At 42.6% G+C, this 16,569-nt stretch overlaps 1 protein-coding gene across 1 annotated transcript in view; it reads left to right on the plus strand.

Moving 5' to 3' along the window:
* The first annotated feature begins 6,293 nt into the window (after window positions 1-6,293).
* Window positions 6,294-16,569, plus strand: part of PCSK1 (proprotein convertase subtilisin/kexin type 1) — an 81,430-nt gene continuing 71,154 nt past the window's right edge. The window contains exon 1 of the mRNA XM_088444671.1: window positions 6,294-6,476. Coding sequence (XP_088300797.1) covers window positions 6,294-6,476 — 183 coding nt within the window. The remainder of the gene's footprint in view (window positions 6,477-16,569) is intronic.

Here is a 16,569-nt window from a genome sequence, read left to right on the forward strand (position 1 = left end):
TTGGGAATAAATGATGCTTTTTTGTGCATATTTTAGCCATATTTTTTCTAGTTCATGACACGGAGAGTTTTTTCGCCTGTATAACAGAGGTTTGTGAACATTTATTGATGCCTTATACAAAATGCATATTTTGCAAGCAAAACAAATGGTTAAAAGTGGGGTGAGCGGATTCGGTTCTACTTGGTTCCGTTCGGATTTAAAAACCGAATCTTATTGGGTATCAGCTGTCACGAGTTTTGGATAGCCAATAAGATTCGTTTTTTTTATCCGAACGGAACCGAGTAGAACCGAATCTGCTCCCCCCTAAAACATGGGCATAAATGTAATGTACACCTGGCATAAACCATGTGCATATGCTTGCCAGCGTGGAACCAAACATTACTATAAACATGCACAGCTCAGCATAGAAGCGGAAATGCGCACTTTTTCCATGCATTATTTAAGTGTAAGTTACACCCATTTTTGACCAACATTACATCAACCCCATGTATACTGCATTATTATTAGTTTATGCAATTTAAATGTATACTAAATACTATATTTTCAAATGCTTTTTGTCATTATGTTTTATATTCAGAATTCAAAAAATTTTGTTTGATTAGGGAAAAGTTAAACGGAAGAGTTTTCTTGTATGTGGATTAGGTCGAGTCCTTGAATTCAACTGTGTAAATGCTGTTTATATTAACTGCAGTTCAAACATGTGCCTGACAGCTTCCATTATCTTTTTGTTCAGAGACTGAGTAATAGAGCATAGAGCACAGCCAGGATTCACTATGTTGGTTTTTACACATTACAGAATTTATTATTTTTTCATTATTTCCAATTCTGGCCCCAATTTAGAGTTAGGTCTTTACCATCAAAGCGGACATCAATTAATGACTGATCAAGTCTCAAAGTGTTGTAAAAAGAGTGGTTAAAGGTATATTCATTTTGAAAAAACAAAACAAAAAAACCCTTTCTAGAAAGACTGTTTTGATTGATGGGCTCTATAATGCAATAAACCAGTGGTTCTCAAACTCGGTCCTCAGGACCCCACACAGATCACATTTTCCTGACTACCCAGGGGGTGCACAGGAGTATTCATTACACACTGACACATTTTAAAAGATACACAGGTGGGGTTAATTATTTAACTTGTGATTCTGTGAGGAGACCTGGAAAACATGCACTGTGGGGTCCTATCGGTTGAAAACCTGTGCAATAAACTATCAATTCCTGCTTCTTCCTATTACCATTTTCCTATGTACCATGTTTACAGTATTGATGGATATTTCCTTTTTTTTAGATTTGGTGGGTCGTTGAATCCTGTGAATCCAAATTTGCAGATCATGATAAGTACAGTTGACATAAGGAAGCTAAATTTTAATGGCTGGAAGGAATAGGAAATTAGTCTTTGTGTCTGAAGTCAAACCCAAATCTTGCTAAAAATGAAGATCCAACCAATTGCTGAATTCCCCAGAAACTAATGTGTCACTGCTAGAACTTTTGGACCAGTATTGCACTTTGTGATTTAACTTTGTGACTCAGTGACGGTTACTCAGGGCCATAACTAGGGTGGTGCGGCCGCACAGAGCGCAATAGCCCTGAGGGCGGAACAGCGGCCACCCTCCTCATTCTCTCTCTGCCGGCGCCGGGCGCCCACTGCTTACAGTGTGATGCGCGGCGCCCAGTTCTGAAAAGGACAGCAGCTGCAGCCTCCCCCATCATGTGACTCTGCCTCCTGAATCCTGGGCAACTTCAAGTCCCGATCCGCGGACAACATCTATTGGGACAGGAGAGACCTCACAAGGCTCCTACGGTTCCTAGGGTGAGGTCTGTGAGGAGCTGTTGTGAGTTAGGCATTGAGCAGCGCGCTGTGCAGTAAGAGGCTTGACACTGTGTGGATGACTCCGTCTCGGTGTGTCCTGTCACTGTGCTGTGACTATCCAGTAGAACCAGGTGAGTTCCGGTCCAGTGAGTGAGTGTCAGCGACAAGAGGCGGCCCGGCGGTATCCAGCAGCAGGTCCTGGCCAGTGCCATTCCCAATGAGTGAGTCACTGTGAGTGACTGACAGTGACAGCTGGGAATAGGCCGAGGTTGGGTTGTGCTGACACTGATTAAGTATTAAGAGCACATTCATACCCCTGGGTCTTCTACACATTGAAAACCTCTTTGAAATGTATAGTATGGGGCAAGTTCTGTGACAATTATGCCTAGACATACAGTATACCAACTATGTGAACCACATATTAAATGCATATGCTGCATTTTCCCATCTTAATTACACTGGGGTATTTTAACAGATATGCAGCACCAGCGGGTAACTGACAAAGAACTGCATAAGAAAAAAATATTTCTTTAATCAGTAAAGTATAAATATTTGCCTTGACAAACTCTGGGATAGGCCAGCAGAAACACGTAGGAGACTTTTAGTCAAGGCTAGCCGCCTATATGTTCCCTACACATTACCTTCATACTCATTTGGCAAGTTGTCAGGATGGAGGCAGTAGATAAAGCAGACTGGAGCAGAGGGTGATTGGTGCTTGTCATGGAGGACTTTGACAATACAACTTTTTTAAGTGGAATTTTTAGTTGTACATGTACATTATATTCTGATGTGCTGCAGGAGTAGATGTTGATGATTCCTTAATATGGTAAAACCAATCCATTTTCTGAAGTTTATTGAGTGAGAATTTTAGGAGCAGTGAGAAGGGGCACCGATGGTTGCTCTTTCTTGCACAGGCACCAAAATGTCTAGTTACGGCTCTGCTGTTACTGGTTCTTAGAAATGTAGAATTCTGTAGTGTTCTGAATATTGGTTGATCCAGCAAATGAACTACTGTATCTCCATTGTTAATATGTTAAGCTTAATAGAAGAAATTTAACTCTATATTATTGGTGATTAACCTTTGCGCCAAACCAGCATAACCATGGGGGTTGCCATGACCTTTGCAGTTAACAAGGTTCTCATCCCTGCATTGCGGGTTATGGACAGCTCTCCAGGACTGACAAACTTTGAATTCACTGTTCTTATAAACATTCTAAACAATATCCTTTCTATGTATCATTGGAAATGCCCAGATCCATTTGTTAAAGGCATTGACAATTTCTCTATCATCAATAAAGTCCCTATACATAATTAGGATGCAGGTACAGTATTATCAGCTAGACACCCTGGGGGATATTTTTGAAAACTCCTGCACATCTCAATTTGCAAAACAAGTGCTGTAACACAAATCAGAGTCCATTATATTTCTAGGTCAACTTAGACATTGAAAATTTACAATTGTATTACCAGTGCACCAGATTTAACAAATGCCTTTGTTCTATAATGTATTTCATTCACTAAAGAAAAGAATGTTATCTACAACAACTTATCTAATTATGTTCCCTATGTACTCTTTGCTGTTTATATACATATCTGATCTTAAACAGTATCTCTCATTATTTTTTATTTGAATTAACTTGTTTTCCTTTGTGACTCCCTGCCATGTTTGCCCTTTGTTATTGCATGATATCCGCTAGCAAGCACTTTCCATGCCTCTCGGTTAAATGGCCCATAGAACACTGAGCAAACAAAGGCAGATTGGTTGCTAAGAATGGAAAGGCTAAGGTTTCTCTTGAACTGCTTCCTGTTTGCATGAGCTGTAGGCAAAAGGCAATATGTGCTGTCATTAAAACCATATTCATTTCCAGGTTTTGCTACAAGGGCACTTTCCTGTCTTTATTGTTCACATTTGCAGTGCCCACAAAAATGCTCATCACATTTAGTCATATTTTTAAATGTCAGCACTTCAGGTGACTCTGATCTCCTTCTTAAGTCCTGTGCTGTAGCAGGAAATTGCACAATGGAATTGCTTGGTACCAGGCTGCAGTGCTCTATTGGGCACATAACATATATACTATGAAGCAATAGAAGTTCTACACAGCCAATTACGGGGGGCAGACAAGGAGTCCTTCAGTTTTGAAGGGGACACCTTTTAAATACATTTTCCCTAACTATTTATGCTTTTTGTTGGTACAACTGTATTTTATTTTGAAATGTTAATGTTCTATTTCTAAACTGGCAAGTTAACCTCTTAAATGGGTCACATTGATTTGGATGAAACTTGGGTTTAAACTGTATAAATTGTGTCCAAAAAAAGATGCAATTTGCAGAGCCAAGAGATTTTGGCAAAAGTTGCAAGATGTGGCCTCTTCTCCACATGTAATATACACTATGCTATTGCCAAAATTGCGTAACCCGCACCAGTGGTCAAGCACCCACAAGTTACACACCTCCTGACAGGTGCATATAAGTTTTTGTCCCAGTCTCCCAAGTTGCATTTGTTCCATGACTCCCATACAATTATTTGACTACAGATACACGCTCCCTCTGTAACTTAATGAACCTCTTCAATTGTAAGGAGCCACAAGTAGTATTATGGCTGCCTACTTAAGTAGTGCATTGAAGCGTCGTATACATGTGCAGAAGAGTAATGAAAAGCCCATTTTATGCCCAACTCCAGCTGAACACCTGTTGTTGATCCATCTGGATTTCTGACTTTATATCTCTTGTAAATGTTACATAACATATGGATTGTGGATATTCGCTTACGTTGTCACTGGCAGATATTATACCTATCTACTAGTGGATGTTTGTATTGCTGATTAACCATAGAAGCTGACAATGTAATAATAACATGGTTCCACTAATTTCAGCCTTGTACTTGATGCATTGCACAAATAGATAGATTTTTGGGAAAACAAAAAAATAAAATACAAATAAATATTAAATTTTTCAATAAAATTGCTTAAAACACATAATAAGCACTATCTTTATAACAAAAGCACGAGGAATAAGCACAGCCTAATGATGCAATCAAACATGGCATGCATTATATATTTAAGTCAGAAGACAAACGCTTTTTATTTAAACAAGCTTATAACTGAAGACATTCAATTTGCATCTCTTATCATTTTATATATTAAATAAGCAAAACTATAGTTCTTTATCCCTACTAAATATTCTTCAGAAAATATTTCGGAAAAAATGTGTCTTGAATATGCTACAGCCCTTATCCCTGTAGTCTCCCCCATGCCCCAGCACTAAAAATGATTGTCCTTATGAGCACAAGTAAAGTTGCAGTGAGATGCACTAATGACCAATGTTATTTGCTTTCCAGCTTGTCTCTTTGTTTAAATTCTCAAGTAGTGCCCACATACTTTCTTATGTTTTCCTACGTGTGATCCCTTCTTTTATCGGATTTCTCTGCAGCGTTTCAGTGAATCAGTGCAAATGAATTAGCTCCATGACTTTATTGCCAGGTCAGCAGTGCAAGCAGCCAGCCCCAAGTACAGTACATAGAACGTGCAGCAGCTGCTGTCCGGAGCTGTGGTGCTGAATGAGTCACCCTCCTCACAGCTACACGACGCATACAGCCGATCCAACCTCTACCAGTGAAGCTTAATGTTATCCATAGGACAGACTGAGCATTATTTATTAAGAGCCTAAAATCTTGCATACAGTACATGCATATTAACGAGAAAACGAACAAAGGGTATGTATTGTAAAATGCAGGTCTGGATGTAATTACAAATATGAACATGGACCTTTCCATAGGCAAAGTAAAGAAATAAAAATACATAAAAGGCTTTGGAGCTGTTAGAGAGAATGCACTACATATGTATGTTATTAATGCTTCAGTGACAGAACAGACACCTGTAGAAAAACATACTGTGCCTACATGGGTTTTGGCATAGGATGCAAACTAAAACATACATCTAAGATGCAGCTATTGGAGAAAATGTATAATATTAAAATGTTGCTAATGGAACAGTGAGAGAAGCCAGCATAGACACTTGGGAAACACAGTGTTTGCTGTGCCAGTGTAGCGTGCTATTGACACTCGGCAGTGCAGGCAGCTGATCTGTGCCTTGTTGTTTGAGCATGATATTGCCTTTTCTCTCGCTCACTGTGGGCGTCTCCTTGTCTAATTACACGAGCTGATCTCTCCGTGGGCAGTGGAACTGCGTGAATCCCTGCTTCCTATTTTAGCATCTCTCCTCCCTTGGGAACACCGTATAGATTTAAGACGCTGCAAGTCTGTTTGACGTAGTTTTGACGTGTAAATACTCATTTCCATTGACTGTGGAGAACGGTTCTTTTTTTTATATTATTTTCCAGCCACAGTCTCCATCAGAAGACCTGCTACAGTTATCTGCTCCCAGAGAAGCAAGGCAAAAGCATAAGGCTTTATTTTTAATATACATTTGTTTTTCTAGCATTAATATATTGTTTGAACACTGTTGATATTATACAGATAACGTTTGAAATGGAAGGAGGACGGTGGCCTTACAAGTACATTGCTCTAGTATCTGTCTTCTGCTTATGCTGCCTAGTATTTGTGACTGGCATAGAAAAGCGATACGTGAATGAATGGGCTGTAGAGATCCCTGGAGGTCTCGAGGATGCTGAGTTATTAGCAAATGAACATGGCTATAAATTGCTTGGCCAGGTAAGCTTTGCAACGTTTTTTATTTTATTATGTTGCTAGTGTGTGCATATATATGTGTGTGACTACACAAATATTGGGGGTGCTCAATCACCCACAGCACCAACTGATATGGCTTCTCTACGTGTGTGTGTGTAAAATTTCAAATACTGTGTGTAACCTTAACATGTGCAGCAGGCGCTGTGTAATTATATTACTGTACTAATTAATAAATTAATGCTACTGTATATAATATAAGGAGCTGCTATTTCGTGCAACCATATTGACCTTTTGTTGTTATGTTTGTGCAATTTGTAGTATATGGCTAATTAGAGTTTTAGAACAGCAGTGTGATATAAAGCCAATGCCAGATTTGTTTTTGTCTGTACCAGAGAATACTTACAGTACTTGCTAATAAATGTATGCATGCTGTATATATTATGTATTCTTTCACATGGAGTTTGGAAAGGGTTAAGTATAAATAAACACATTGCTAATTTAGGTGTAGATCTGTAATCTGTTCTAGCACATTGTGATGGTTTCATTATTACCGTCAATATTTATGAAAGGGATTTTTAGAGACATCAACCTAATGTGATCTGTTGTAGGAGATCTAACAGGTGGTATCACAACTTACATACCGATCATTTGTTGTGTGGATACAATTACATTATAACAGCACAAGCCATCCCCTTACAGCTAGACACTTGTCACTTTCATTAACATTAATCCCCAGAATCTATATCTAGCTCACATTATTTTCCTTATTCAATATGGCTGTACTTGTTACCAGCTCAAGCTTGTCTAAGCCACTGAACCATGTCGCACATCTGCAACAGCTAAAGCTATAAGAGCCCTGTCACCACTCTTATATAGTGGGATAATCACTGCATTAAATAAATACACTGTTTTTTTTACCATGTTTAAACAGAATCGGTATGATATGCCGGCTGTCGGGATGCCTCCTGTCAGAATACCGTCAGCGGCACATTACATTTATTTGTATAATAGAAAAACCTGTTAATAAGATACTGTGTGACAACTGTATAGAAAATTGTAATGTGTGATTGTATTGTCTGTCCAGTGACATTACTCTTCCAGGCAAATGTACTGTAGCATATGTGTAAGACACGGCGGAAATCATCCATACCACTATATTTACCAAACTGATACTGAAGAAAGTGAGGAATAGTTAGGCAGGGCTTACAGCTGGCATGTGAGTTTTAGTTTTGGCGTAACATATATACGTAGAGCTCCTTCATATACATTTGTTTTTTAAAGAGCTTGTTATTTTGCCATCACAGGCAGGTAGTGGGGCGGCAGCCTCTCTTTGGACTCTATTTACTACAACCTGCACTTGGAATGCAGATTGTAGTGTGATATTACCGACTAAATTCGCATTGCGTCCCTGCGTCCCTGCGAATCCACTCCGCACCATTATCACTGTATTTTCGCAAAAAATACAGTGACAAGTGCCTGCACATGTACCGACCAGCTGCCGCTAAGCCCTGCCCTCGCGATCGCGAGAGCCCCCTCCCTTAATTACACTTACCTCCGGTTATCGGGGCTCCGGTGATGTCCTCCGTGGCTCCGGTCAGCTGATCTCCCATCCTGCACTGGTACCCGGTCAGCTGACCGGGCCCCAGTGCAGGATGGGAGACCAGCTGACCGGAGGGAGGACATCACCGGAGCCCCGATCACCGGTCCCTGGACTCAGGTAAGTTTTTTTTCCTTATTTTATTAGCAGTGATCAGCATGTGGTCTAGACCACACAGCTGATCACTGGGGCCAGCTTTGGGCTCTGCTCTGCACGTTAGAGCGGAGCAGGAGTCCGGGAACCGGGGGAGACCCTGGATAACGCCACCTCCAGGTGGCGTTATTATCCCAGGGCTTCCCCCGGTATTTTTTTACAATTTATTTTTAGTAACTACCAGACAGATCGCATTTCCCATTACAATTATGGGAAATGCAATCTGATTACTGAAAATATGTGATAATTAGGGGTTGGAGTAGAATTTTACGAATTCTACTCCAATTGCCCTTTTTTAACTTTAGGTGATACTAAAATAATGTGAAAAGGGTGTGAAAAATTTTAGTAAAAATAATGATAATAAATAGACCCCTTCCTGTGACTGGAAATGTGGCACTTGGCTGAGACATCATAGCTGTTTTTGGGGGATACACACAAAACGTAAGTATCACTGGAATTTGCAAAGGGGGGACTGCAGTACAGATGCGCCATGTTACATCGTTGCTGATTACGCTACAAACGTGCGCCCGCATCGTGCCATGCGATTACCTGTGGCTACATACGCTACAGTACTCTACGGTGCGCACTGCGATCACACCATGCAATCCTATGGGGTCATTGGCGTGTAACCGTTCGCACAGGCGGCATAGATGTAACTGGGCACAATTGTATATATCAGAGATATCCCCATTTTTTCACAAAGGGGCTGCTAAAGTGTGAAATTTACCAAGCTCCGGAAATCGTCCTGGGTGAAGTAATGTTTTGTGTTTCAGATTTCATTCCCATGGTGTAAATGCACGCTCTAGGACAGTTTTTAACTGTAAGTAAAAGCATAGCATGGGTCCAGATTCAGATTCCAATAACCTACACTTAGCAGTAACACTTGTGGTTGGAAAGAATTCGTTTATGGTTTATTTTTATAAAGCCACGTGCTCCGATTTCTTGCATTCACCTCTAGTGAACACACAGCATCGTAACAGGGCACAAATGCTCTCTGTGCCAGCCCGCCCCCGTGAGCTCCCGACGTAATGCACATGACATCATTATGTTGCACAGAGGGGACGGTAGCACCGGTGTGTACATCGCTGACCGGAGCATCTCAAGGATGCTCCGATCGGCTGTACTGGAAGCAGGGTACCTGTCAGGAGCGTCTAAATGACTCTTCAGCGGTGCTGCAGCAGTGATCCAGACACCCTGCTAGCCAGAAACAAGATCCATGGGGCGGTAATGGTACCGCTCATAGAGCACTGTGCTCTGTGCGGTAGCACCTGTCGCACATCTTTAGTTATGGGCCTGTGATCACAATGGGATCAGTGTATTCCATCAAGCCCCATAACCGCAAATGCATGCGCTTGTTAATCATCACTTTAAACATAATCACTAATTTAACACAACTTACATGGTGTTAATTTACTTCATTTGATAATGCATACAGTACAATATACAGTACTGTACTATAGTGTATGGCTTTTTAAATGTATGTACATTTTATTATGATATTACTATGTAGTGCAATCAGGTTAATGTTACCCATGCTGTATATCTGGAATATCTGATGATACACATGCATGCTGAAGAGTAATACGTTGTAACAGAACATTTACTTTATGGCATTAGCAAAAAGACAAGTATAATCTATTGTGTGATTTGACAATAGAAACTGATTAGCAGGTGGCTTTTGTGCTGAAAAATCATTAGAGCAAGGAAACTACTGCCATAAAGTACATAAGCTTGGTTTAACCTATGAAATTAGCGTGTTCTGTTACCACAAAGGTTCCATACTTTAAGAAGCTGCTATTTAACTACAAGTTCCAGCATGCTCTGCCAGCCTATAGTACCTTTGTTCCTATAGCATCTCTCACAAAATGTACTCTATGCATTCTATGCATTTTATTATGGCAATTTACTAACCAGGAAACATAATGGACTCCTTCATTTGAACTTTTGTAATAGCCCCATCAAAGCAACTTGTTTTCGGTTCTGGTTGGAAATACTTGCGATTGAAAGACTAAAAGTAATTTATTGCCCACCCTACTTATCCGATTAGCATTTTATGACACTAATCCTTTTATTCATTACAGCCAGGGCCGTAACTAGGGTAGTGCGACCGGTGCCATGGTCAGGGGTGTTTCTAGAGAGGAGGGGGCCCGTGTGCAGTCTCCGACACGGGCCCCCTCCTCTCTGCCTGGCGGCCGGCAGTGCACTGAGCTGTGTGCGGCCAGCGCCAGAGTTATAGACTCTGGGCACTAGAGTGTGCCCAGAGCCTATAATGTATGCACAGGTGACCGAGAAAATGGCCGTAGCGGCCATTTTCCATTCGTTTTACAGCGCCGGACCCCCACGCCGACGTGGGACTCCGGAGAGGTAAGTAATATTATGGGTGCAGGGTGTGCAGTGCGGGGCCACCTGGACCCAGGGTCCCGTGTTCCCTGCACACCCTGCACCCATTATAGATACGCCCCTGGCCATGGCACAGGGCACCGCAGGGCAGGGGGTGCTGTTTGGGCCTGTCAGTTTTTCTGTTTAGTATCATTCTCACTTGTAGCTTCCTCTTCTTTTATCCCCAACATCTCCTGGCCTCTCCTATCTCTTCCCTGGCCCTTCCGCATGAGGCCATGGCCCTTTTTCAGGTGCACTATCTTATGTCCCTATTTAAAAAATGGGGGGGGGGGCAATGCTCTCTCTGGCACAGGGCACGAAAAAGTCTAGTTACAGCTCTGATTACAGCTTTTATATTTTTTCCATATATACTGATGTCGGACGTACAGTAGTACAGCAATGTTTATACTGCATTTGTATCCTAGTCGCAGAGGCACATGCACAATGAATGTTAGTTCACAGGATCACAGTACTGTGTCTGAAATGGATTAGAAATGTGCTGGGCGTTCCTGGGCATTGACAGTGGGTAGCTAATCAGACACACAGAGACAGGGGCCCCCTCCTCTCCACCCGGCGGCCGACAGCGCACTGAGCTGTGCGTGGCCAGCGCCGGATTTATAGACTCTGGGCACTAGAGTGTGCCCAGAGTCTATAGTGTCTGCACAGGTCACCGGAAAATGGCAGTGAAGGCCATTTTCCCTGTACTGCGCATGCGCAAATGATGGGAAAATGGCCGCCACTGCCATTTTCCAGTCGTTTTACAGCGCCGGACCCCCGCGCCGACGTGGGACTCTGGAGAGGTAAGTACTATTATGGGTGCAAGGTGTGCGGTGTGGGGCCCGTGTTCCCCGCACACCCTGCACCCATTATAGATACGCCCCTGCACAGAGATGCTGCGTCTTATAATAAGTTCGCTGTGGGGGCGTCGCTGAAAGTAGTTGCTTACAAGCTCGCTACATCACTCACAGAATCTGCACCTGGCATACGACTGCTAAATACTTGGGGCCTTATTCAGAGTTGGATATAAATGATTTTATCAGCCACAACTTGCTCTTTTTTAAGTACGTTATTTCATAATGCCTGTCTGTTTTGTCACGCAAATTGGACTTAAAACTCCTTACAAAAGAGGGGGCCAGGATGGGGGTTGGAAGGGGCATGTAGTAGTGGCTAAGGTACAATAAGGATGTGTTGTGATCATGTTGGTGTAAATTGCAGCCAAGATGACTGATGAAAAATCGTAGATGTGTCTGTGAGCTGATGGTGATGATTATGTCTTGGATACATCTGTTTTGTCCACGTTCTATATGTCAACAGATAATATGTGGACAGTAAAATTCTGGCACCATGATGTTGGCTGACATAATTGAAGTGTTACTTAAAGAATTTTAACAATGTCGGCATTAACTTTCGTTAAGCATCATGTATAAGTTATAATGCTGATGCAGCAAGTTGACACGGCATGTCGATATACAGATGTATGTTCATATCTGAAGGAAAATCTGACATATTTGTCAGATGAACGATTTGAACGATGCGCGTTCCCGATGGTCAGATAACGATATCTGACATCTGATGTGTTTGCAGTCAGACTGACTTGGATGATTCCATTCATTTTAATGCAGTCAAAAATCGTTCAAATCGTTCATCTGACAGATCTGACAAATCTGACCGTGTGCATGCTCCATAACAAATCTCCCAGTGGCAGAGTTCAGTACACACCTACACCTATTTGCTCTTGCAATTATCTCTCTTACCTTGCCTGCTGCTAACTCCAGGTTAACTCCTTCTTAACAGTATAGGTGCATAAACACCGATTTTTTGAACGATTATCGTTAACTATATCATTTATCGTTCAATCGTTGAAAAAATCGTTCACTTTCTAAGTTAAAACGATGAACGATTATCGTTCATGCGCGTTCACGTTTGTAGTTTGTAGTTTGTAGTTCAGTCAGACTGACCAACTCAACGATTTTCCTTAAGGGAATATGCAAAAATCGTTTGTAGTTCAAAAAAATTGTTCATTACACTTTAAAAAATCTGACAGATAATCTGACAGTAGATCGTTCAGATATTCGTTGGTAACAATATCGTTGTGTGTGTGTATGCAGCTTATCACATATCATTATGATTAATCTGCGACTTTAAAGAAATTACTTTACGACAAAAGTACTACTCCTAGGAGCCTAGGAAACTACTGTGGAATTGACTTTGTATGCATCTATGATGCAAATAAGATGCTTAATTCAGGAAACGTACGAAAGTCTGGCTACACATGGCGTAGCATGTAAGTCATGCCAGGAATCTTGCGTAATATGGCACAAAAAGGATAGGTGTTTGTGGACACATCTGTTTTCATTGCCGACAAAATGACCACTTCCCTGATGGCTGTGTCTCAGTGGTGCCACTAAGGGGTGTACGGTCCCCAACATGTGACACCATCCGAGCTGCTTTGCTATTTTGGTGTCACCCCCTAGGATGGTGTCACCAAGCACAGCCACAGCTGTGATGGTCATCCACACTGTGTTGAGGGAAGCCTGGGGCTTCCCAGCAGCTCCCAGAGAGCTGGGCAAGCCCCCCGGCAAGGACGGGGGCTTGACCGGCACATCAGGTCTGTGAAATCGTGGAATGAGGGCCTGATTCAGACCCACTCGCGAGTGCTGAGCGCTCGCAAGCGGATCGATGGTGGCCCAGTGTGCATGCGCACGACGGAGCCGGCTCCGTCGTGCGCATGCGCTAGACCCGGATGGCGATGGGCACTCCGTTCCTCCAGGTCTCGTACCAAAAGGGGCGTGCTGTCGAAGTTGAGTTACAGCACGCCCCCTTTGGTGGGCGTGCCTGCCCAGACGGAGGCGTTCACAAGTGATGTCAGTGGGAGTGCTTTTGGCTCTGTTTGAGCCAAAAGCACTCCAGGGCTTGTGGCAACGAGACCCTACCACAAGGGTCTCGTCGCAAGCCCGATGGTCGCGATGGTCCTGACCATCGCGACCATCTTCCTGGCCGCTCGCTATAGCTGTGGGTGGTCACCCACAGCTATACGAGCGGCCAGGAGGCTGCTCTAAAAATCAAGTAGGACAGCCCTGATTCAGAGCGAATGCTCTGTCAGAGCGTCCAGCTCTGAATCAGGCCCTGAATCCACGTCCCCTTTTGATCGCATGCATGCCTTTTGCACTCACTAGGGATAGATGAGTGCTGCATTGGGTGTTACTACACCCAGTGACACCTCTGCTGTGTCTGATTGGTTGAATGCAAGTAAACACCCATTTATGTATATAGTTAAAGTGATGCAACTGTCATATAAAGCAAGATTACAGTGCAATGGATAACTTTAATCAATGCCTAAGTGCTGCCTGGGGGTGGTGTTCAGTGTAACAGCTGTGTAGTAAAATGATCCCTACTTGCATCCCTCTCTATTTAATCTAAAGCTAAGTACATTTGTTTTTGCTTTATATTTATTTAAATAATCATATTGAAAGAATCATATGACACATCATATGTTGAAAGTGTGGTCTCATTTTTTGAGTCACAGAGCAGTTTGCTTTTTACACTCATACTTGCCTTAGAGTTTGTTTAAAATCTTGACAATCCATGTGTAATACCCCCAAAACACTTATCTGTCCTATATTGTTGCCCTTAAGAGATTCCCATAAAAGGGAGTGTCCCAGAAAATTGGCTTGAACTACGAATAAACTAACAACTGTCTACATTAAATTATTTTATTTTACTTGACTTGTAATTATGTACTCTTGGCATTTGTACGGAATTAAGTGTTTGCAGTTGTATGTATTTATCTACTGCCAAAAATTACTGCTTAATTTTTATATTGTTTGCGTTACCCATCATTTACATCCGTAAGAAAATTCAATATTTATTGTATTGCTCTGTTTTCAAAACAATTTATTTGAATTCTATTTAATTTTATTCATAAAAGTCAGGATAATATTGTATTTATTATTTTTAAAACAGTAAAAAAAAATTCATAAAAATGTGTGGTTAATGGAAAATGTTGCTGCTAGTTAGTTTATTACTAAGAAACATGTGTGAAATAATTGGATGTTTAGACTAATGGGGCCCATACATCAACAATCATTTGGGGCAATTCTCAGATTCACAGATGATTGTGTAATAAAATTGGCAATGTATGGGGTTCAACGATTGCCGATTCTGGCCAAAAGGTGATCGGAAATGGTAATTCAGGTTTTCCAGCATGTTAGAGTTATCGACAGCCAATCGGGGCTGTAGATTGCTAGTATATGGTACCGATCAGCCGTTTTGCAGACCAACAGGGCCGGCGCTTCCACTAGGCAAGCTTAGGCAGCTTCCTAGGGGCGCCGGCCACTCGAGGGCGCCGGGCCCAGTGATCGCACCCCCCCATTTGCTGTGTGCCCGCTGAGATTGTGTTATAAGCGGGCGTCCGGCTCCTTCTCTCCCCCTACCCCAACCCCCGGCACCAGCAGCAGCCGGAGGATGGAGCTCACACCTGAGCTCCATCTTCCGGGTCCCGCAGTGCACTATGGGAGTGACGTCATGACGTCACTCCCATAGTTCAGAGGAGCGGGCGCCGGGGACGGGCGGCAGCAGGCACTAGAGCGGGGTTTAAGGTAAGTATTGATTTTTTTTTATGTGTGTGTGCGTGGGGGGGAGGGGCTTACTATTGTGGGCCTTACTACAGGGGGCCTTACTACAGGGGGCCTTTCTACTGGGGGCACTACAGGGGCCTTACTGCTGGGGGCATATTGGGGCACTACAGGGGTCCTTACTACTGGGGGCACTGCAGGGGGCATTACTACAGGGGGCATTATTACTACTGGGGGCAATGTATGTATGTACATATATATATATATATATCACACACAAAACTTATCCGCCACTCCAACTGTGCAAAGTCATTTTCACCTGAGGGGTTAAATGAGACGGGGGGGCACATGCAGTTTTGCCTAGGGTGCCTAGAAATCTAGCACCGACCCTGCAGACCAATACTAGTAAAATTATGAGCTATTCATGATTGGCAGATCCGTTCTTTGGTGAAAATGATCTCTGAATCACTAATGGATATTGGCGATGTATGGGCACATATTGGTGGATTGGTAAATCATTAAATCGGAAGAAAAATACATAGCCATATATATATATTGGGACTGATGCAGATTTGACTACAAGTCTATTGGGTGGATGTAGCTTGCGATTTTTTTGCACCGCACATGCTGTGTAAGCCATGCCTATGTATCTATGAGCGACTGCGATCGAGCCTTATGCATCTCACTCGCAAACCCACTGATGACTGACTGTCCCATTGCCGGCCAATTAGACCCAGTCTCACGTAGGCTATGTCCCAATGGCTTCTAAGCAGAATTGTAGGCTATCTGAGTTGGGCATACGCAGAGATCCATCTGAATGCAGATGGATGTTGGCATCAGGTGTAGGGTTGGTACAAATGCATGCTAATCGTAATGCCAGCTACTTCAATAAGCTGATGGATGGGGGCAGTGCAGCCGCATGGATGCATACTGGTCAATATCTGCAATTTGTTTCTTGTGGCCAACTTGTTAGGCGCTTCTGTAAATGAGTTGACAGTTTATAAATGACAGATGTGAAAATTAGCAGAGATGCACTGGGCTTTGGTTTATTCACACACAAGAGTGTGGCACTTATGTTACAGTGCCTCAGATGAGTGCTCTCTCAGCTTTTGACCAGTAGCAGATCCATTACCGCACTGTTCTGTGAGAAGGTATTACTTTACTAAGTTGACACTGACCACAGTATTTGACTTCATGATTCATAATTGAAAATTAAAATGTTGGGGGTTTAGAGGCTTCAGATGTTATCTACCCATCCTGAAGACAGCCATTTTGTGGTGTGTAACATGGGGTTCTAAGCGAATGGAATTTTGTCAAATCTGGCCTTAAGCTGGATACACATCTTTGCGTTCACTCGGCAGATCGGGTTAAACGCTACCGATCAGCTGAATACTGTGTACCCAGCTTGACCCTC

The sequence above is a fragment of the Taudactylus pleione genome, unplaced genomic scaffold (assembly GCF_031769625.1).
Source record: "Taudactylus pleione unplaced genomic scaffold, aTauple2 ptg000370l, whole genome shotgun sequence".
NCBI lineage: Eukaryota > Metazoa > Chordata > Amphibia > Anura > Myobatrachidae > Taudactylus > Taudactylus pleione.